The sequence below is a fragment of the Musa acuminata genome, chromosome BXJ3-1 (assembly GCF_036884655.1).
Source record: "Musa acuminata AAA Group cultivar baxijiao chromosome BXJ3-1, Cavendish_Baxijiao_AAA, whole genome shotgun sequence".
In the NCBI taxonomy this organism is placed as follows: Eukaryota; Viridiplantae; Streptophyta; class Magnoliopsida; order Zingiberales; family Musaceae; genus Musa; species Musa acuminata.
The window spans coordinates 7,830,891-7,853,890 of record NC_088349.1 but is presented as its reverse complement, the minus strand read 5'-3'; the positions used below and the strand labels follow the sequence as shown (position 1 = coordinate 7,853,890).

General features: G+C 37.5%; 3 protein-coding genes across 8 annotated transcripts; all 3 read right to left on the bottom strand.

Moving 5' to 3' along the window:
• Positions 1-12: 12 nt before the first annotated feature.
• LOC135584274 (beta-glucosidase-like SFR2, chloroplastic) lies at positions 13-8,436 on the bottom strand. Of its 5 annotated transcripts, none has more exons than XM_065135856.1 (10): positions 8,187-8,435; positions 6,892-7,246; positions 6,177-6,315; positions 5,720-5,886; positions 2,701-2,922; positions 2,353-2,521; positions 2,041-2,274; positions 1,811-1,960; positions 1,477-1,606; positions 13-550 (listed from the first exon to the last, which is right to left on the bottom strand). In XM_065135856.1, the coding sequence occupies exons 1-10, from the start codon at positions 8,365-8,367 to the stop codon at positions 366-368; spliced, it is 1,932 nt and encodes a 643-aa protein (XP_064991928.1). In that variant the 5' UTR covers positions 8,368-8,435; the 3' UTR covers positions 13-365. The 5 variants fall into 5 exon arrangements, with proteins under 5 accessions (XP_064991928.1, XP_064991929.1, XP_064991926.1 ...); XM_065135857.1 differs by having other exon boundaries at positions 6,892-7,243; XM_065135854.1 differs by having other exon boundaries at positions 2,041-2,521; positions 8,187-8,436.
• A 1,296-nt stretch (positions 8,437-9,732) lies between these two features.
• LOC135628894 (protein NPG1-like) lies at positions 9,733-16,247 on the bottom strand. The gene is made up of 5 exons (XM_065135853.1): positions 15,790-16,247; positions 13,337-13,586; positions 11,968-13,178; positions 10,874-11,021; positions 9,733-10,259 (listed from the first exon to the last, which is right to left on the bottom strand). The coding sequence occupies exons 1-5, from the start codon at positions 15,973-15,975 to the stop codon at positions 9,940-9,942; spliced, it is 2,115 nt and encodes a 704-aa protein (XP_064991925.1). The 5' UTR covers positions 15,976-16,247; the 3' UTR covers positions 9,733-9,939.
• A 1,189-nt stretch (positions 16,248-17,436) lies between these two features.
• LOC103994437 (uncharacterized) lies at positions 17,437-21,330 on the bottom strand. 2 transcript variants are annotated; one of them, XM_065135111.1, is made up of 6 exons: positions 21,183-21,246; positions 19,962-20,036; positions 19,501-19,654; positions 19,288-19,412; positions 19,018-19,200; positions 17,437-18,056 (listed from the first exon to the last, which is right to left on the bottom strand). In XM_065135111.1, exons 3-6 carry the CDS (start codon positions 19,610-19,612, stop codon positions 17,682-17,684), a joined length of 795 nt encoding a protein of 264 aa, XP_064991183.1. In that variant the 5' UTR covers positions 19,613-19,654; positions 19,962-20,036; positions 21,183-21,246; the 3' UTR covers positions 17,437-17,681. The 2 variants fall into 2 exon arrangements, with proteins under 2 accessions (XP_064991183.1, XP_009413053.1); XM_009414778.3 differs by lacking the exon at positions 19,501-19,654 and having other exon boundaries at positions 21,183-21,330.
• Positions 21,331-23,000: the final 1,670 nt, after the last annotated feature.

Genomic DNA, 23,000 nt, shown 5'->3' with positions numbered 1-23,000 from the left:
ACGCAACATTGCAAAAAAAAAAAAAAACTTAAAGATATAATTTTTTGTTTCTGTTTGCATGCAGAGTTGTCAGTCATCGACAATGTCAGCCAAAGATTATATCTAAGTGGCCTACACGCACACATCACAAATACGGGTCGGAAAAAAAAAAAAAAAGATTGCCAGCATAAGACAGCATTCCGTTAAACCAGAAAGGCATCAAAGATAACCCCGTCAAACATAACGCCAGACCTGCTGCCATGTGATGCGCTTGCATATGCTCTAAGTAGGGAACACGGTGAGTTTCTTGGACTCCTTCAATTTGATACATATCATAACAAGGGACTCGATATCCTTTCGCTGCCTCGTGGTGGGTTTGGGGGGCTTCAGAGGCCAGCGGGCAGCGGAGCTACAAGAGGATCTTCTAGTTGAACCTTCTTCTTGGGCGAAAAGGGCACGGTGACAAAGTTCCAAAGGCGGCTCAGAGGGTCCTGTAAACCATCCAATTCGTAGTGCCCGAATCGCCAATCTCTCCGTACATAGGGTCGTTGAATAGGTTCGTCTAGACCGCCTATACAATAATGTAATTTGTTTACGTCATACCGAGTAAAAAGAGAACGTACAAGTGGAATGAATAATCAAAATCAACACGTATAATCAAAGATGTTAGTATAACACAAGCATAGTGGATGATAGTTGTGAATTTGCAGCTATATCAGTAAACCATTCAAGAATATCAAAGCCAATATTTTAAGATGGCTAGAAAAGGAAGGAGAACATCTGAAAAAAGAGCCCCAAGCTAGTTATAATAAAGGGCCAGAGAGAGAGAGCAGACTATATATGGACCGATACGAGGTTTATGATGTTATGCATGTAGTCTAAAATACTAAAATGGATGGATAATCTAGTGCACAAGTTTCCAACCAAAACAGGTTTGAAGAGAGCCAATATATATAATCTTGCACCTCGCAAGTAAACATGTTATTTCGTGACTTGAATCTTGGCCGCCCAGGTTAGATAGGAGATCCATGACAAACAACTTAAATCACTAACACCTTTTATTTAATACATCTAATAGACTATTACCACATAAATCTCAGCTTATCCTTTCCCTTAAATCTAGGAAGCCTTATTTGTAACTTAGCCAGTTTTCACTACCTAAATTCAGTACATCCATTTGCATCGGTTTGACCATAAATTCAGTAGATTCATTTGTAGAGATTGTGGTCAACTTGAAAGCCAATAATTAAATTGTTCATATAGCCTTTTGATTCAAGATATATTCTCTAATGCAACCATGTAGATAGGAGCAATCATGATTAAATATGATCACCGTTGTAGGATCCCAATCAAAATTAAAAAGTAAGATTCTTAACATCAAGGAAAATGTTAGCATTCATTGCCAGATAACATCGCTTCATATTGGTTATTGGCAATTAAGTGCAAATATGGAATATATCATATAATGTCAGTTAATCAAAAACCAAATATATTTACCTGCATACATAAGTCCATGCTTGTCAACTTTTCGGTAGAACGGCCGTGTTTTCTTTTCTTTGGCAGCATGCTGGAGCTCCTTCCAAGCATGCATCCTATCCAACTTTGTAATTTGGCCAGTTTTCACTACCTAAATTCGGTAGATCCATTTGCATCAGTTTAAGGATCGATGTTCATAAACCATAAATCTAGAACTGGTCCACACAGTTTGGCTGGGTATCTAAGTGAAGATCATTGCAAGATTAAATAAGGATCGCACATGCAGTATATTAACAAAGAGACTAAAATACCAAGAGAATTTCAAAGAAAATCCAGTCTCCTTGACATTTATTACCTTGGAAAACAAATAATATGATGGGCGAGGATTACGCGCAAGGTCATTGGCACGATCAACTGCAACAAGGCCAAATTTAGGACCATATCCATCAGCCCATTCCCAATTATCTGAAATTGTCCAGAACAAATAACCAAGCACACGTACACCCTACAAAAGAAGAGAGACATATTCATGTAACGAAGCAGTTATATATACTAGTAATACACGAACATGTCAGGGGTCAAAACCATAAGAATGGCTGCATATACAGCCAACAAATGCTCCAGCAAATATGGTCGTCGAATCAAATCAGTTTCATCTGAAACTCCATTTTCAGTAATGATGAAAGGCAAACTCAAGCGTTTGTATCTCTCATGGAACTGAAGAAGAGTTTGATATAAACCATCAGGATAAACAGCACGTCCAGATTCACTGTACTCATCATTTTCCACGAGCTTTAAGCCAGGCGCTGAAATCACTTCCTGAATAATGGAAAAGCTTCCAGTTATACTTTGTTCATGCATTTCTTTCCGCAATATTAGTATAATAATGGTGCTAACCTGTCCATAATAGTTTATCCCTATAAAATCCAGCTTATCACAGATGCTATCCACATAGGGAAAAATTATCAGTGAATTAGCCAGTGTGACAGCAGCCACATCAAATAGGCCATATGGTCGAGTAAAAGAGACATGATGTGCAATCCCAACAGAAGGTTTCATGACACTCCTGTTGCAAGTCAAATAAAACTTCTGCAAATATTAAACAGTGCAGTAACAGAACAGTATTTGAATGATGGCTATTTTAGTAAGAATAGAAGACTGACAAAGTCAGACAAATTTCATCTAAATGTAAGAATCAAATAAAGCAATTAGCATTAGACAAATGCAACTTCAGTTTTGTGCAACCTTTCTCCGTGGATATAATCATAGGCCCTTGTATGAGCAACAGCCATCCAATGCATAGCTTGATTGAAAACACCAGTCGGCAAAGCAGATGTTGCTACCTCAATCATATCTGGATTTCCCCCGGGCCAGGCACCAGCGCAGTAAGTTAACAAAACAAATACATGTGGCTCATTAAATGTTACCCAGTAGTCCACTAAATCTGCTACTCGATCAACAACAAGCCTGCGGACCAGAAAAAATCACACATTCAGAATATCAACAAATGAATGTCCACAATCAGCCAGTGGATAACAAAGTGAAGATCTGGTTAATCATTCAACTTCTTCAAATCCAAAGAAACCATATCACATATCAAAAGATACATTTGTTTAAAATTAACTCAACATCAAAAGCACATGTATGAGCATTTTGTGGCAAAATCAAACAAGCAAACAAGTGAAAAAGAAAGAACAGATTCTCCGGATAGCATATAAAGTGTTGATAGCTCTACAACCTGCAACTTTCAAGTTTCTTGACTGTATAGTGCTCCTTGGCGAAATTGCCAAATGGAAAGTCCAAAATGTTAAATCATCTATGCCAATTTCATGTTCTAGGTAGACATTCAAAGTTCAGTTCAAGAAGGATGCTGTATCAAGTAAAACATCTAATTTCTCTTCTCAAGGTATCTGCTACAACACCTCGTTGCATCAACCCCCATTTCGGAGTAATAAAAGGGTTTTTTTTGCTCTATAACCTTTTATTTGCTCTATATAATGCACTTGTATTGTTGGTTCTACAGGTCAGTTATCTAATTAAAGTGAGAATCTTGTTATAACACTCAAATATTAAAAAGATAAAAAAAAAAGACTTTGTTCCTTTTGCTCAAACTTGTATCCCCTATGGTAACCAAGTGCTCCAAGGTTATGATATGTTTTGAAAATTTGAGGCAGCACCTTGCATTTACACACAGCAAGTCCCACAAAGAAAGAGAGACTATGAAAAATGAATAACAAGGAATACAATTAAAATAGTTAAAATACAGAAACAACTCAACTTAATTAAGAAACTAATAAGAAAATGACAACTAAAGGATTGAAACATAATATATATCAGTTACAGTGTGTCACGTCATACAGAAAATGAGTTGCGTTATAAAATTCAAAGAACGTTGATTTTAGAGGAGCTTAAGCCAAAGAATGCTGGGGTGACCAGTTTGCAACCTTAATGGCTTTAAAGAATATGACAGTTCGTGGAATTGGGGGTACTATTGAAAAATAAAGTTATCGAGTACCAGTGAATCTATTATGCATCCAGTGCAGACCAACAAAATTAATGTGTCAACTGGCACATTTAAGACTTAGTAAGACATTTGTTTTTTATTTATTTCCTTTTGTTTTCCACTATAGTCACCATAGTAAATCTCATGCAACAAGTTCTGCAACAAACAAAATATGGGCAAGTTATTCTTTTTTAAGCACATGATTTTTATAGGATGATCTTAATTTATTGAATGCAGTAGATTGAGTAAAGATGCCCCAAAATCAAAGGAGCAGGAAAGGGACAACAGATGGAGCAAATAAAAATTAAATATTGATGAAATCCATAATTTCTAATCTCATACAAGCCTAATACCTGCAAACACACATTGGGAGGAAAAACCAAAAGAAAAAAAAAGATATGTCAGGTAGTGTTGTGGTTGTCATTGCCATGCTAGCGTGTGCAAATGACACATAACATCACAAATGAATCTTACCATGCAAGAACCAAATGGCACACCATTGTGTCCCATAGCGACAATCCTTGGCTTCAACAACATATATTATAACAATAAGCCCTAATTTCACAAAATTTTGTCCCCTTAGAGCCAATATAGCATCTAGAATAGGAAGAAAATCACACAACAGTTACATACATAACCATGAATCATCCTGTACACTAACAATTTAAGCTCTCTTGATTGCATGTCAGACAATGAAGAGCAAAGAACAAGGGGATGTACAAAACAACCCCAGAAGATAATGAACAGCCAAGTTTGAAAAGAGAGAAAGAGATCTTTCCATCCCGAAAGACTATCAACTTGTCAACATTAAAAAAACATATAGTTATACAAAATTACAAATAAACCCTTTTGATTAGTTTTACGAATCTTGAAGGGTGAAGCCCACCAATAAACCCTAAGGGAAAAATGAGAAAGCATAAACCACAAGAAACTATATGAATATATCATAAACATGGAAATATTGATCCTTAACTACAGATCAACCAAGAAACTATTCAAAATGGTAAAATTTCCAACCCCAACAACTTTGAATGAGCTAAACCGTAATTTGGCACGAAATAGGGCTTGAAGCAGGTCCACTGTACATAACTAGCAATAATTAGCATGTCCTAAAACTTCACCCAGATCAAATGAGCTGGCGGACTGAAGTTGGAATTCAAAAGCTCAATAGGCGCGAGACTTGGTTTCTGATGATATACTCACACCAGATAGTCTTTTAATACCTAAAGTCTGAGATGATTCTTTTAAATTTAAGCATTAACTAGTACAAAAAAATAAATATTAATAGGAAAAAATAATAATGAATTTTCTAAATACATCCAGAATCCATGAAAGGTACTTTTTTTTTCATGAAAGGGTTAACTCACTTAACATATCATCTCTGAGGGAACATTTTAATGGTTAAGGTGCAGTATGCAATCAGAAGGTCAGGAGTTTGAGTTCTGTTGTGAGCATCCGTGCATGTTATATAATCCTTGAATGGAAGAAGTAAAATTTAATTTTAACAACCAACTCTGTGAAAGACATAACTAGTTCCCAGGCTGCAAGAGACATGTGCCCCATTCTATCATCAGGAAGGTAAACTAATAGTCGAATTGAAATTCAAGATGTTTATACTGGCCTATTCAGGTTTTAACTAGTAATAAGTGAAAGCAAGCATGGTATGAAACAATAGAGTAGAATCCACTTGAACAATAAAATGCATATAAAATATGATCCTCCAAAGTCCAGAAAACCTTCATGTTGACAAGATCCAGAAACCTTGTAAAATCCATGAAGTAGTCAACAGTTTTCTCCGATTTCCATCCTCCATATTCTCCAGCCCATGGAGGAAGTGAGTGATGAAATAGAGTAAGCATCACCTTCATTCCGTAAAAGTGAACTCTTTTGATAATCCATCTATAGCGTTCCAATGCTGCAAAGTTAACCTAGAGAAAACATCTACTTATTAAAAGATGTCAACCATATGGCAGAATACCGTAAAAGCACCGCAAAGAAATTGATTTTTATCATAGAAAGCACATAACCCACAGAGACAGACACATATAATTGTCAAAACCACAGAAGAGCATGGTCATGATGAAGATTGAAATCACCAAAAGGTACTGCATGAACAACTCAGACATTCCCTAGTCACTGTATACAAGTTTGTTAACCATCCTGTTATATTTATAGTTACTGTGACCATAATAAGGAATCGAATTCGGTCACAACTTACCGCATCTTTGAGTCCCCGTATTGGCTCCCTTGGCATTATCCTTGACCAATCTATCCCCATGCGGAAGACGCTGACACCAGTATCTTTGGCCAGCTTCAACTCAGTGTCAGGATCAGACCAGAATCTCAGCCTCTCTTGCCTAAAACCAGCAAGTAAGTGTCTGATTTCAATTTATATATTACATCAACTAAAAGAAGTCAACGAGAGCCTCATCTAGGTTTCCAGAACTGGATGGTTTAGGTTAAATAGATGGCAACAATGCCTTAATAAACCAAGCATGGATCAGAAAGAGCTGTGAAGAAAATTCCTCATAGTTGAGCCGAGTAAATGCTGAACGTGGAAATTTATCCTACCTAATAACCTACTGCTAGGAAAGCAGATTTTAGAAAAATGAAGTTATTCTAGTTAGGCATCTCCTGCAAGCAAAGCAAATTTCAGAACTTACCAAAAAAAAAAAAAATCAGACAAATGCTTTAACCAACAAATTAAACAGAATGATACTTGCTGCTCGGCAAAAGCAAAACAGTACTGGCCATTCGAATTGGCATGTTATTGCCTAATATAGATGTAAGAACAGAAACAAATCTCATGTTTGCAATGTTCCTAATATGCATATGATGTAAATATCTTACACTACCTGATCTGTAATGATGCAAATGGTTGGTTTATCCACTTATTAAAATATAGATAGCTCTGAAAAAGCAGGAGTACATACGGGTGAGGCACATTATGCCATGAAGCAACAGTGTGGTGGCATTCTGTGTCGGAATTCAGGCCTTCATCATCTGAATATTTCACAAATCCTCTGATCATAGCCTCCATAGCAATCTTGAGAGGCTTTTTAGTCTCCAATATACCTGTCTTTTTACTTTCATCCGTGGCTAAGGAGCCTTGCTGAGAACCACCATCACCAGTAGCAGAAGCCAGCAAAGCATCCACTGGATGCTTCTGAGCAAGGCCCACATCAGCACAAGGTTGCTCCTCTGCAAACTGAAGCCAAGCATCTCTGAGCCTGTCCTCAACATGAGCAGGTGCTGTAGCCAACCCAAAGAAGAACCCATCTACTTCTGCTGCACAAAGCAGGAGACAACAAAAACAAAAAATAAGATCGACTGGAACCACTAAGCTAGATGTGTAAGACAATACAGGACGCACTTAATTCAGTCTCTCTCTCTCTCTCTCTCTCTCTCTCTCTCTCTCTAAAAGAACAAAAAAGTGGAATCTCTTCCCCGTTCTCTCCCTTTCACCCAAAGAAATTCTTACAGCCTTCTCTTGCTCTCTCTCTCACACACACACAATAATCACTCTCGCATTACATTGACACTATCAAGACTCCACTAAGAATCATTCTTCCGGGAATTCAAAAACGATAATTCACATCTGGTGGTCAAAAGCGTAGTCATAGGAATGAGTGGCTGTAAATTTTTTAGCCTAATTCCACCACAGAAAAAATCTGATTCAGCAGGAAAAACAAAATTCGAAAGGCCAACAACGCATAATTGCATACTCATGAAAACAAGTATCAGTCTTCAAATGAAAAGGGAACAATAAAATACCCAAAGAAACAGGATAAGGCGAGGAAGAAACATAACCGAATAATGAAGAACCCTGATATTTCACTCTAGTACGGTTCAATTCATCAATCGCTGAGATCTTTAACTAGAATTTACTGATACTATAGAGATTAATTATTTATCCTAACCCACCTCGTCAAAATCTCAAGTCAGATTAATACACGTGCGAATAGCAGAAATCACATCTAAAGAGGAAAGGAATACGCCAAAGTTCCATCCAGCAGCCGAACCCATCAAACACAGTAATAGAAGTTCTTGAACTAAGGCAATCGATTCGAGGTAGGGTTTGAAACCGGGAAGGAGCGGGGGAGTTACGTCCGGAAGGAAGGAGGCCGATGAGGCCGTTAACTCGTGAACGAAGAGCACACGAGAAGTTCCCGAACAAGGGTGAGCTATTCGATATAGGGTTTGGAAGCGGGGAGGCGCGAGTGGTTACCTCCGGATGGGAGGACGTTGAAGTCGGCGAGCACGTCGGATGACTCGTCGATGGGGGAGCGGAACGGGCGGAGGTACCTCCTTCGGTAACGGAAGAAGGAGAGAGCGTTGGCGGCGACGGTGGCCAGCACCAGGGCTCCGGCGACCTTCGTCGCCGTCAGGAAGAGCGCCACTGACGCCATTCTACCTCCGCGCTCGGTCACGCGGACAGAGTGGAGGTGGAGCGGGAAAGACGCGTTAAGAGTGGCTTGCGGTTAAAACGTGGCGACGGATCATATAGAAGGTTCCAATCACGGTGAGAATTCAAAAGTTACGCAGGGAGAACACGGGTGGTTTACCTCAACCGTCGGATGAACTGAAATGGTGGACCCATCATCATCACCCCGCCATCCGACGGCGGCGTGGATGCTGCACCGCAACTAAAAACGTGTTCGCAAGCTGAGTACAAGTCGTTCACTTCTGCGGTCACCGTGGAAGCCGTGTGCCCACGTCCTCCTATCTCCAAATGGCGAGATATATATATATATATATATATATATATATATATATATATATATATATATATATATATAGAGAGAGAGAGAGAGAGAGAGAGAGAGAGAGAATTGCATACAATTAGCCTCAGTATGTGTTACATACAAAACATTTATTCCTATAAAAAAAATCAATAGAATAAAAATTAAATGTCCAAGGATTTTTGTTGTAGCATGGCTATAGCCACTCTTTGTGGCAAATAATGCAAATGAAATGGGAGTCTAGTCTCAATAATCATCATATAATTTATATAAATTTATAGAGAAATTATAATATTTGATGCATTGAACTGTCAGCTAAGTTTGATTCAGTTCACAAATATATTATTTTAATTTTAATTTATTATTTTTTAATGAAAAAATTGGATATTCAAGCACATATCAAGCATGGAACATTTCATCTAATCAAACTAAAAGTGCTATCTTCTCCATCTCAGGTAATACTGTTTTGCCAATTATAATCTTCCATTTCATTCAAATGCAGTGGTTAGATGCAATTGGGCTTGCCATATGTTTAGAGTTCTGTAATCTCTTAGAAACAGAATGTGCAATAAAAGATAATAAAGAGGTATTGGTCAAAAAGTACAGTGACAAAATTAGAATAGAACTAAGACTTCCAAGGGAAGGAGACTTCTTTTGCACACAAAAAAACAGAAGCAAAATTAGCACAAGAGAATAGTGTCAATTTAAGCTGAACGCACTCCATAAACTTAGTAGATCAAAAAAGAAAACATAAAGAACCTGTGGGAGCATGATGGATGACAAAGAGCAAACTGATGTAATAAAAAGGTTGATAGAGTTCATTTACAACTTAAACAGTGACAGAAAATGAAGGATCACTAGCCAGACAACTCATGCTACCACTGTACAACTGCAAGCAGAATGTTATGTTTTAAGGATCATAAGATGCGTTTGGCTGCAAGCCCCAGCGGCATATTGGCAGTAAGAAGAACGCTCATACCAATAGCAGCAAGGTAAGTGATTGCAGATCCAGTTGTAACCATGTCACAGAAATTCCTCTCAAAGCATCTCATATTTCATATAATAGACTGTCAAAGCAGCAACAGACGGCATTCAACTACAAGGAAAAAAGAAACAAACGAAAAGAAAAAGAAAATGTCCACCAGACTAAGCTCTAATAAATACAATCTACAACTGATATCCAATTCAATACGCAGGTAATGTAAAACCAGAAAAAAATGGGAACGGATCCTTGGATGCTTATAAAAGAGAACTGAAACTCTCTATAGGATCTGATTCGTCTAACAGTGATGCTGCCTGGAAGCAGTCTGCCGCATCAACCATCCTACCTTCATCCCTGTGAATCACTCCCAAGTAATACCATGCCAGCCGATTCATAGGTTCGAGTCTTAGGGCATCTGAAAGAAAGCTTCGAGCAACTGGCAAAGATTTTGAGCCTCTTTTGGACAGCAAAGCACCAATTGATACCTTACTAGGCACATGGTCGAGCTCCACTGAGAGGGCATTGCCATAAGTAGCCAATGCTTGTTGCATCTGTCCATGGGCTTCCAGCATCCGACCTGATGAATTACATAAACAAAGACAATCGCATTTTTACCAATTCCAAATTGTGGTAGATGTTTCTTTAACACTTTGAAATTGAACCAAAGGTGGTGGCAGCTGGTTAATGTAATTACTAATTAAAAAAATTCAGGACATACAATTATAAAGGCCATAATTTCCCAGAGATTTTGAAGAATGCAGATTTTCCAAATATTACACCAAAAGACAGTACAAATGAATATAAAAAAAATACAGTAAGCAACAGTTCTTTTATTATGAAGACTTCTCTTGGTACGTGGCAAACAATAGTTGCTTAGAGGTCTATAAAGGCCTTTAAATGCTGCAGTTGGAACATACGATGAATGCACAGATTAAAAAAGAAATCTCTTTTTAAGAGGAACGGTGCATAAATTAAATTTTGTTGTATAAGGAGCTGGCATATCTAACTTACAGTCTCACACTTCATGGGAATAAGATGACCATTCACTTTTAAATAATACACTAAAGAACTAATATGACAAAGAATTAGCAGCAACAAGCACCTTCACAAGATTTTCTATGGATGCAACTGAGAAACCAATCAAGAAACTCAAGAGAGATCATTTTTTTCAAAAAATATGATCTTTAGTACCTTCGATATGCAGAGTTGAAGCAGAGTAAGGTTTCAGTGTTCTAGATTTCTCCAAGCATATCTCAGCATCTCTCCAGTGTGAAAGGCCAGAGTACAGATTGGCAAGACCTCGCCAAACTTCAAACTCACTAACATTTTCATCCTCAACCTGAAAGAACATCAGATTAAGAAGTTACTATAAAAAGAGGGCAAACAAATCTTAATCAGCATGCGGTTATATTTTTTAGAGTTTCTAAAATTTTCAAGATTGCTATTGTAAGGACAACTCGCAAGTCAGAAAAGCTAGCCTCCGGTCTTCATTTCACTTATCTTTCCAACTACCATCGATTCACATAATGTCTAGAAGATCAATTAGGAATACACAATACCCAGTATATCTCATTTTCCTTGACATAAATATCCATTGTTGTCGGGGCTTATTACAAGCCAATTGAAAAGCAAATCAATCCCTTCAGAACAACTAGAAATGTGTTAGAAACCAACTAATGATCACAGAAGAAGAATAAAAGATCATCATATACCTTAACTACTTTTACCAACATAAACTTTATATAATCATCCCGGTAAGAAGTACATCCAAGATCATTAATATAAACTTTTATAGTTCTTTTTTAGCAAGAACAAGAAATTAGGTAATTCTTCCTTCACTTTCTTGAACTTGGATTCATATAACATATCCTATTAAATATGTATTATTTGGCTTCAAGTCGCTCTATAATGCATAATGAAGTTGTTTCAAATTAATAATCTGGTCAATGAAAAACATGAATACAAGCACAACTAATATCTCATTTCCAGTCATATGCTCAAGAGAGTTTATTTGGTCTTTGTGCACATAAAATAAACTTTAAAATGAAAGTGGTACTATTATTTATCAACATATAGTGGATTTCTTTGTATTTGTGAAAATACTATCATTATAAACTAACACAAAAACGGCCAGACAATATTAATTGTGGAGATATATAAGTTTTGGTAACAAACACAAACACACAGGATCAGCAGATATAGTAAGTAGAACAAAGGGCAGCTAAGTATATACATATATGTGTGGAAATTATCAAAATAGAAGTTAGTGGAAAGTTCAAGCAAACCTCTATAATATTCTTGAAAGATCCAAAGGACTTTCTTTGGGCCTGAACAAGAGCAAGCAGAAGGCGATATGCTTCAACTGCATCCATGTGTAGGGACTGAGCCACTTTTAGTTTTGCCTTGATTCTAAGTAGAGGCCCTTGTTCCCATTTAACAGTCTCATCCAGTGCTGCATCAATGACAATTTCAGCGTCTGAGTAACGCTGCTGAGCAGATAAAACTAAAGCAAGCAACTTCCATCCTTTGGATATTGATCCACCTGTTGCATCAATAAATTCTTTTGCATATCGGAGTGCAGCATTTGTGTTGCGCTGTTCAGCGTATTCAAGAGCTAGATCAAAAAGTATTTCTGGGTTGTGGCGCTCGAGAGATACCACCTCATCAAGTGATCTCAGAGCTTCACTTTGCAAGCTAGATCTTTCATGATCTGAGGAGGCAATTTTAGCCAGTTTTCCCAGACAATTACCTAGAAAACGAAGACCCACACACTTTAAATGCTCATATGCAACTTGAGCATTTGCTATAGCTCTCCGAGCATATTCTACTCCTTCAGCTGAAAAAAGGCAGTCATCACTACAGATCTTAGCAGCCAATAACAATGCCATGATATAATCAGGACTTTCATCCTTTCTTAATAACTTTTTTAATAAGTTCAATGCGGAATGATTCTGATCTGCTGCGCTATAGCATAGGGCCAAACTGTACCATCTATCACACCGTGCATATGTTCCAGGAATGAGCTCTTCAAAATGCGTAGCAAGTACAGATGTTTGACCACACATGGAGAGAGCAAAAGAAAGATGCTCGATTACTGATGGATCCCACTGGGTTTTGCCAAGGTACCACTTCCTTAATAATATAATTAGAAGTAAAATAGCTTCTTCCAAATTGTTTTTTGGAACAAACGAACCATCAATTTGGGATGCCAAACTGGGTGGACTAGCCTCTACCCCGCCATATAACAAAAATACAGCAAATCTTTTCTGAATCCTTGCACAGCATTCATCATCAAGATTCCACTGACTTAGAAGAGCACGCCGGTAAGAAGCCAGAGCCTCCTGATAACGACCAGCTTGCTTCCAGAGCTCTGGAAGGAGCTCCACAGCCTTACTGACAGTTTCCTGCAACTTTTGCTCAACCAAAACATCAGGTATGCCATGTTGGAATATCTTTTCCACAGCATCAAGGACACTTCTACACTCTTGAGCAGCTTCTACATGGAGCCAAAAAAATATATTTCTTAAGTAGGCTACCAACAGAACATCAGAGAATTACAAGACATAACGTTGCACAGGAAAAAGCAGATTGTGATTCATATGTTAACGCCTCTGCATATTGCACAGATAATGACTGATGAGTAACAGCTCGTACCAGTAGCTTTGCCTAGCTTCTGTAGAGACATGGACTTTAAGTAGATGGCTTCAAGAACAAGGCTAGCAGCATGCTGGGACACCGAATGTATGGACACACTATGTGAGCGGCTACGCCTCGAAGGAGGCTTCTCAGGAGAAGGTTGCAAACGTTGAATGGCAGCTTGAAGATCTATTCCATCAAATACACGAAGAGCAGCTTCTATGTTGCCTCTTTGATATTCAAGCCTTCCTAGTAGTGCTCTTGCTTCCTTTAGCATTTGAAACAAAAATAACAGCAAAGAAAGAGGATCAACATCAAATTATCTGATCACTAATAGCAATCTACATCATTCAGTAATAGATTTTGGAATCAACAGTCTACACATGTAGTGTCAAATTTCATAAAACTACAATCAAACATTTGATTAAACTTATTATTTCCAGTATTATCAATTAGTATGTGCCCATGAATTTCTTTGGAAGAGTTGGCAGCTTGCCATCTTGGAATATCTTACAAAAACCTAAAAACCATGAACAAAGATTGACATTATAGGTTTTGGGAGACAGTGGCATCCAGTTGAACTAGTCAACAAACTTGTTTCTCTGCTGTTCTAGCTTAAGGATAAAAGTCCTTCCAGAATTAAGAGAGACAGCAAAGACAAAAGTAAGTACAAATAACATGTAAAAGAGGGGATCCAGTGTCAGCTAACTAATGATCGAACTGACCTCTATACTGTAGAACTTCAAAGCTCTCAGATAACAATATACCTAAAAACTCCCATAACCACTGAACCTTGAGCTTTCAATTTCAAAAGTCAAAACACAAATTAGAAAAACAAGCATCCAAATAAAACTGGTCAGAAATCATAAGTCAACCTTCACTACAAAATTCCACAGGAATTAGATAAATCTGGACATAGGTTTTGAAGCTAGATAGAAATTTTCTGGAAAAAGTCTTATATGTTGACTGTTAATATCAGAGATCTCATTGGATGGGGAAGAACACATTGTTAAAGCAATATTAGTTAAGAAGCAAAAGTTTTGGACAGGTTGCTGGCCCCTTCGTTCAATCTTTCTTCCAGCTGTATCCCATTTTTTTCTTTCTGATTCGTTTTGTCCTACTAGTTTTCTTGTAATTAAGCAATACCGAGATGAAACAAATAGTGTGAAATAGATCCTCCATGATCCTCATCACCGGTATCCTTCCCTCATGTACATCCTCCAGAGAGACAATGCTAAGTTAGGATTACTTAGTTCAGTAGTTTCTCTTCCCATAAAGTTTTGTTACTTCAGGTTATTTCTTGAACCTTGGCCTCAAGGTACACTGAGAACTCAGCTTTATTGCACCATCTATCCCAGGTTATTACCAATTTCAAGCTACAAATAGCATTCCTATAATAGTTTTGCTTACGAAAAAATGTCATGTCCTACGTACATTTTTTTGTCTCATTGTAGAAAAAATATCATGTCCTAGATATATTTTTGCCCCATTGTAACACTGATGAGAAGCTCATTGTAACACTGATGAGAAGCTCATTGTAACACTGATGAGAAGCTCATCAATAGAATTACTAACATGAACAAGTGATAAATGGGACACTTCCAACTGCTACTCATTGCAGATCTGGATTTCAGCTGCATTCCATCAATATATTGCACCTAATTAGAAACTTATTCTAGCACAACATTCTAATTCACAAATAACTTTATATTTTTCACATCCAGGCACTTTTGAATGTCGTGACACTTGAGGTTAAATCAACTCCAGTTCAGTTTCGTGTCTTCATGTTTATCCTAGTTGAGGTGGTCCAAACAATGTTTTGTGTTTTGAGAAGTAAGAGAGTATAAAATGGTTCCTGCCAACTTCTGCAATCGCTAACTTGACCACAATAGAAGCTGGCATACCAATTTCACTATCTTTGCTGCTGAGCTTCCTAAAATAAAAGTTGTAATCTTGAAGACAACTGCCAATCTATCTTTAAGCATCAGTCTTTTACATGCATACTGAATAATTAAGTTCCTTGCAACAAAGTTCCCTCTCTAACAAACTGGATTATATGTGCAATGGCTTAAATTGCGATGGATCAGGACTTTATCCGAAGAAATACAATGATATACTCACCCATTTATATCACATTTCGCATCAGGTTTAAAAACCTGAATGCCACCATCGGAAAAAAAAGGGTTTGTTCGTTTTCTTTTCGTTCTACTAAGAAAAAATATCACACACTAAGGTAGCCTAAGGCATGTTTGTAAAACGAATTCCAAAAACCAATCAAGCATAAGCAGTGTTTGTTCAACGCCACAATAAGACACGTCATTGGAAGATTTAAACACAAGAAAAGGAAAACCGTCAAGAATTCAACCTGGAAAAGACCACGACAGGCAGTCAAGACAAGAAAAACGGGGACTTTCCCACGGAACAACGAACTACAGAGAGAACTAAGAGACGTGACGAGAGAGATCTCGAACCTCGTAATTAAGTGAGAGTCCTTCCCGGAGGGACGACTCGGCCTCCTGGATGTTGCCGTCGTCGAGCTTGGCCTCTACCTCGGAGGTCTTCATGGAGAGGCCGTTCACCGAGACCTCCCGCTCCTTCACCGACATCTCGTCCTCCTCCCCGCCATCCCCTTCCGCTTCGAACTCCCCGATCCCCATGTTCGCTCCCCGGGATCTCGCCGCCAATCCCCGCCACGGCAGCAGCTGCCTTCGCGCATTCGACGGAGGCCTCAACGGGGATGGAACCCGGAGGAGGACTCGATCGGGAGAGCGGGGTATGCACGAGAGATCTCCGGAGCGGCGGTCGCGTCGAGATCGGCTGCAGTCTCTCGGGGTCGTCTCATGGTAAGACCGAGGAGAAGGGGTTGGGGGCGGTGACGGGAAGCTCGGGGGGGAGTGCGAGATCCATGGCGGCCATGCTCTGACTCGGGGTGGGTAAAAATAATTTCCTATGTGACCGATTTAGTAAGTAAAAAATAAAAAAGAAAACACTTTTAAAAACAATATTCGGACAATTTCCAGGAAACACCTCAAATTTTACGGTACTCCTATTTTAATCCAATATGTCCAAAAATACCGGTCCTTTAGATGAATCGATCCACTTCTAAATTGGTTTTGACGCTTTACTACCGAGTTGGATATCACTGTTGTTCGATCTTTAAAAGGCAAGTCCATTGATATGCATCATCTCGTTCGACCTCTACTTCACATATTGAATCTCCTTTTATTTTTCATGCTTTGAAATGATTAAATAGATTACAGAAAATTATATTGGAGTTTTCCGATACAATGGAAGCGTGAATTCGAGGTCTCCGCTCTGGGATTCAATGGCCGGGGAAACAGTAGCTTTTTCCGACTGTCGACGACCGCCCGTCGTATCTACCTGTCCGGTCATAGGACACGGAAGTGGACCCCACCTCCCGGGCCCGTGCTTCCGCCAATTGTTGACCCGCGTCGAAAGGGACAGAAAAGTATTAGTTGAGGTTACACGGTGGCCAGGTCCGTACGCTGTGGTCCTCACGTCCACGAGGCCCACACGCATTAAAATCCCACCAATCTCACGAATCGAGTCGCTCATGGAAGATGGCAATGTGTTTGGGGAGGGAGGAATCTTCTTCGCTGTAGAACACAGCTCCATCTTTACGTGACTCTTAATCAAATCCTCTTGAGGGTGTTTTCCATTTGATATTAGTTGATCATTATCTAAGTTGTGTGCGTGTGTTGGGTATCGATTACCGATCAAGTTTGGGAGGCCAATAATTCTCATCTATTTAAGATTATATTATTGGACCAGTTTTTTTGTTTTTTTTCTCCTGACATTATTAGTCCAGTTGAAAATGAAGATTGATCAATCAATCGAGACAATGTACAATCCAAACCACATTGAAGTACAAGAATGCTTTCTGGATGTTTTAGTACTCTCCATCTTCATTAAATTACACATAGTATCAGAATTATTGAATGGCTTGACAATGAAGCGATCGTTGGGTAAATGCATGTAGGAAGTTTCGGAAGCAATGAACTCATGACTGCAAAATGCACCATAATGTATACAGCTTAAGAAACTGTAACTCGGAACAAGAACAGTCCAAGGATAAGAAAACCACATGATATCGATGATGGAAGCAATGCCATCTTTTCACCAATAAATATACAGAAAAATAGCTTTAGGCGTTTCTTTTACACACAGCAAAATCTGCAGCTCGGTAGAAAATGCCAGGATACATTGTAAGCTATTTCCTTCATCTGGTGGCATGAACAAAACAAAATGCGGCTACTTCTATGTTGAACCAATGCAGTGATTTCTTTTAGTTGTTGCAACTAGTAAAGAACAACCATAGCTGCAAACTACAATGGATGTACGACTACAAGTCATCCTCTTTCATAGCTGGCCTCCTCTTTGCCTGCATCGCTAGACGAGCATCCCTCTCTCGTTCAAATTCTCGATGATCTGTCCGCTGCAAGAAGGAAACTTTGTCCAAATACTGATTTGAGCTCTTCTTGTAAGCATCCAGCTCCTCTTCCATGCCCTGGTTCTCCTCCTTAAACTCGCCCCAGTCTTTTTTGGTCTTGTCGAGGACACTGAGCTTTGGTTTTTTCTTTATCTGCTCTAGAATAGTGTCCAGGGCAGAGGAGGGAGCACCTGCAACTCTAGCCTTCTCGGCTGCCTCCTTCGAGTCAGCCTCAACAAGCTTCTTAACTTCAATTTCTTCACCCGCAAAATCGTGGACCTCAGTTATCTGCAGGAATGGACAAGAAAGATTATTTTATGAATCTTGTAATGGATGTAATTAGACAAGCATAGTCTTTGATTCTTTAAATGTTGGGTCAAGATCATAGAAGCTAGGAGACTACATACAAAATCATCTAAGGTTTGTTCTCTAAATCTAAACTTTAACTTTGTTGAATTCTACAGATTCACTGATTGCAATTTCATGGCGAGTAGTCACCCTAACGCACAAAAAGTTGCTAATTCACAGAAAATTTTGTCCAAGCATTTGATCATCTAAAAATTGTGTTAAAAGCCCATATCTGTCTTAAAATAAGCCAATTACCTACACTATTGCACTTCTAAAATGTCAGGAAACCAATATTCTTATTGCTGAATGATAAGGAACACTAAAAGGCAATCATTTAATTTAAAATTTTCATCAATAACAAGTCAGACAAGCAGGTATCCAATTGGAGTCGTTTATGGGCCGGATACTCCACGATAACAAAATCAAGAAGGCTCCATCACTATGAGGTCAGCCCTTACAGCACAACTCAAAATTCAGAGGGCTCCCGGAAACAAGTTCACATCAACAGTATAAATCTGGAGCTGCATTCTCGGTCAAGGAAAATTTTAATTAAAAGACAAGCTTGCCTAACAACAGAAAGGCTTCTCTGACAAGGTACCTAGCTTTCTAGCTCATGCACATTCTTCATTATGAAACATACATGTGGAAGTGCACACAACGGTTCAGAGTTCCAACACGACCGACCCAAAGAACAGAAGAACACATGCGATATTTACTTATGAGGCACATGAATCTAATCAATACAAACTATCTATCACAGACAACTTATGCATTATGCAGTCATGCACAATTTCATATTTTTTGCTTCATTGTTTCAGATAATGGATGATGTAAATAAAGGTAGAAAAAGTACACTAGAGAAAAATGAACTAATTTTTGTATGAACAAAATCTGAGCATACTTCAACTTTTCCCCTTTCAGCAGTGGCAGCAGATGCAACATCTTTAACAGCTGAAATGGCGGCTGTAGCAAGTTTCTTGGCTTGCTCACTTGTTCCATTTTGTATGATGGCTGGCCTCTTTCCCAGTGGATCCTTAGTAGCTGCCATTTTTACTGGTGCAAGGCCAAGAGTGAACATCCAATCCTATGAAATATCAATAAAGCAAGTGAAACCTTTAAGGTCAAATCATAAGATAAGTAGATAACAAAATGTTAAGCGTAACATCCTTACAGGGATTGTTTTCTTTGTCGTTGTAAGTTCAGTTGAATTAGATTTGTTCACAAAAGGTTTGGGCACCTTAACTGGCAATCCACTGTTCATTTGCTTCCAAACTTCCTCAACCCGAGCTTTCCTTTCTGAATCAACAACAGCATTTGTCAAGTCCCCAGCAATTAATGCAGAAAAAGCAGAAGTGAACAATGAACCACAAGAGAGTGAACATACTAAAATTTAAAGAGAGGTCGATGAATACGTTGTCCAGTATACTGCAAGTTCTCAGAAATGCACAGGACCCAGACAAAGTGTACTTATGGAAGGTTCCATTACAAAAACTCATATGGTAAGCCTTGGTGGAACGGTAAGATTGTCACTTTGCGACCTGGGCAAACATGGTTCGAGCAATGAAAATGACCTCTTTGTTTGTAAAGTAAAAACTGCATATGCTGACTTTCCCGTACGATGGGTTGATGGAAGCCAAATGTACTATACCACCCTTTTTTTGTGATAGTAGATTAAGGAATAGGAATTGAATGGTAAAAGCAACAGTAATATGAAATATAAGTAGACTTCTCAGGTTCTAAGGAAGTATTTTTTGGGACTACAAGTCATCTGGAGTAATAAAATCAAAAAGTACTATTTCTCAAAACAGGAGGAACAACTTCCAATAAAATGGTTTATACACTTACCACTATCTTCGTGTTGTTCCTGCAAACCAGGAACCTTATTACCTTCAATAACATCTGAAGTATCAGCTTTGTTCCCTGGAATATTTAACAGGTTAAGATCAGATGGTTAGAAAATAAAACTTAAAACAGAACTGCCATCTGGCTATCCCTAGCTTGATATAAGACAAATTTCATCAGTTCAAAAGTAGCATTTAAAAAAGGAAGTGTGAGCATTTTACACAACTATTCCAGTTTGATTAAAAGTAAATCCTGCAGCACCAGCATTCCTAAATAGTGCATCAGTGTAAAATATTTTCATTAGTATATATGCATAACCTAGCTCTTATCATCTTACAGCAACTGAATGAAGTGAAAATAATAAAACTTACTTTAGATTTTAAAAAGAATGAAAATTTTGGCAATGCTAAGGGACATTTTTGGGATGACAAGGAAACTGTAAGAACATCATAACACTAATGTATTACAACATGAGTCTGTCAAAACCACCCTGTAAAGTGCTTCATAATCCAATAAACCATCAAATCAACCACATGTTCCTGAAATAGCTGGCAAGAGAAGATAAACCAAATTGCTCATCGTAAGGGGCAAGATCGTAGGAAAATTCATGGTCACAACCCCAATAAATTGTTGGAAATTATACCCAATTATAGTAGCTACAGTAAATTTATGCTCATTTATCATTCTATTACGCCAGGTGAGAATCTGAACCACATACAGAACCCACCACCTACGCAACCAACGAATTCGTAGTAACAAAGACTTATTTGACGGGATCAACCAGTACTAGTTTAAGGTAGCTTGGCCTCAAAGGCAAGAAAGATGCCAATATGCCTAACTTATCGATGTGCCTGATGTGCCGATCAGTTGATAGTTTCTCTGGTAGTCATGAACAAGATCAACTCGTTAAGACTAGGCTTGAAGATACATCCACCAAGTTGTCGATCTTGAACCGAAGAAAATGGGGCGTAAAAGAAGGAAGAGCAGTAATAGGATGGCAGATTGACCTAGTACATACACCCAAAAACCCTAAAACCTAATATATTACAAATCGAGAATAAGAACAGAAATTTATAGACTTTCCAAACTATGTGGAGGAGAGATCCTTGAATCGGCAATACAAATCAACGCAAGATGATGATGATCTTGAGTGATGAGAATACGAAAAAACTAATTCAAACACAAAACGGGGAGCAAAAATAGATATTTTGGAATGGAACGCACCGGAATCATCGAGGGACGCCATTACGGCGAGCGAGAGCGAAACCGAAGAGGATCAAAAGGGCCGCGAGGGCACGGAAGCATTGGGTACACCGACGACAACAAATATTGCCTTGGAGACTTCATCTCAACCCTTCACATATATCATATATTGGTGATTGATTCGTTGCCTCTACTCCATACGGCGACTCGCCTCTCTAATTTTCGTGCTACTCACGTCCTCGACCGTTGGATCAAATCCGACGGCTGCTTTCGGCTGAAGCTTAAGATGCCCAAGTAGAACAGTAAGAACATGTTTAGGAATACGTTTATATTATTAATTATTATTTAAATAGATGAATAATATATAATTATAAAATATTTGAGTGTTAGATGAATAATAGATAAAAAATTATATTTTAAATACGTAAATATTGTTTCGTAAAATTATATTCTAAAAGTTTGGTAAATTTATTCATCTAATATTTTTTTATATTTATTCAAAAATTAAAAAAAAATAAATTAATATATATAGTTAAAAATTAAAGAATATAATTGCAAGCGACTCGATGAGCAAGTGCCTAACGAAACAAACAGCATATATAATAACAATCTTATAATTTTAAAAAATATCATAAAGTATTCTGATAAATATAAAAAAATTCATATAGATTATTATTTGTAACTTTTGTTTACTATTTACCGTCTCATTTTATTTTATTTTTATTTCTAAATTATCTATTTACAAATGAACATAAATATCATTTTTTTTCTCATTCTCCTTTTCTTCTAATTCTCCTCCTTCTGGCTTTTTAATTATTCGTTATCTTCTTCCTTCTTAGAGGACCACGTCAAAAGGCCAACAAGCTGAGTCAATGATGATAAAGGTCAATAGTGATTTGTTAGCAAGAGCGATGTCCGCGACGAGGATAAAATAAGGGGTTGAGAAAAAAATATATATATATAATCGATAATACTATGTTGTGAATGATAAACTTCAATTTGATTAGCATTTTGAAAATACTGAAATGCTACCATCAATATTTGAACATTTGCAATAAACTATCCAAGTCAGAAATAATTTTTTTTTTAAATATAACATCAACTCATTTTTAAAATATGTACCGATGCAATATAAATTTTCAATGTTGCCAACGCATGATAGATTATGTAACAATGTTTAATTATATAAGATATATTATATAGATTCTAATTATGATTATAAGTTAATAGAAAAAAAATTTATTTAAAGTGAGATTCCTTGTGAGATGACTTTGTTGGGAGGGAGTCTTCTAATTATTTATCCTAAACTTCTTATTCTTTAAACCTTCTACGAACTCAATAATATAAAATACGTATAATAATATAACATACACGATATTATAGATTTATTCTTGTCTCTCTTTAGTCATTATTCTATTGTTTATAGTAACCCACTTAAAGGATATGAAGAGAAGAGAATGAGAGTCTAGTTCTCTGTGCAACTCGATATTGCTACATACGAATTGAATTACACAATGCATTATCGGGTTAGAAAAGATTTTTTGAATGATATCGAAATGTGTATACATTTTAATATTTGATATATGATTAGTGGATTTTAGTTTTTAGTGTTAAAGTTTTTTTCGCATAACAGTAGTATGATTATAATTTTATGCTTACAATTGGTATCTGAGCTATATTTTAAAATCAAAATGACTTAAATCATAAAAAAAAATAGATCTATTTATCTTTTGAATCATTATTTTAATCATATATTAATATTATTTTTGAACTAATTTATGACTATTATGTCTAATATATGAATCTATTTAACTATTTTTCTCGTTTGCTTATGGGCGA

Bases quoted from the DNA above. Each gene is read 5' to 3' on its own strand.
- LOC135584274 (XM_065135854.1), bottom strand. From the start codon at position 8,367: ATGGCGTCAGTGGCGCTCTTCCTGACGGCGACGAAGGTCGCCGGAGCC. The intron at 7,247-8,186 runs GTAACCACTCGC...TGCTTTGTGCAG, and splicing joins CAACGTCCTCCCATCCGGAG to CAGAAGTAGATGGGTTCTTC. The intron at 1,607-1,810 runs GTAATAAATGTC...TACCGAATTTAG, and splicing joins CATATTATTTGTTTTCCAAG to GTAGTGAAAACTGGCCAAAT.
- LOC135628894 (XM_065135853.1), bottom strand. From the start codon at position 15,975: ATGGGGATCGGGGAGTTCGAAGCGGAAGGGGATGGCGGGGAGGAGGAC. The intron at 13,587-15,789 runs GTTCGAGATCTC...CAAATGCTAAAG, and splicing joins GACTCTCACTTAATTACGAG to GAAGCAAGAGCACTACTAGG. The intron at 10,260-10,873 runs GTACTAAAGATC...GTAATTCATCAG, and splicing joins TTCAACTCTGCATATCGAAG to GTCGGATGCTGGAAGCCCAT.
- LOC103994437 (XM_065135111.1), bottom strand. From the start codon at position 19,612: ATGAGTTTTTGTAATGGAACCTTCCATAAGTACACTTTGTCTGGGTCC. The intron at 19,413-19,500 runs GTATGTTCACTC...TTGTTGATTCAG, and splicing joins CGACCTCTCTTTAAATTTTA to AAAGGAAAGCTCGGGTTGAG. The intron at 18,057-19,017 runs GTATGCTCAGAT...CCATTCCTGCAG, and splicing joins CTGAAAGGGGAAAAGTTGAA to ATAACTGAGGTCCACGATTT.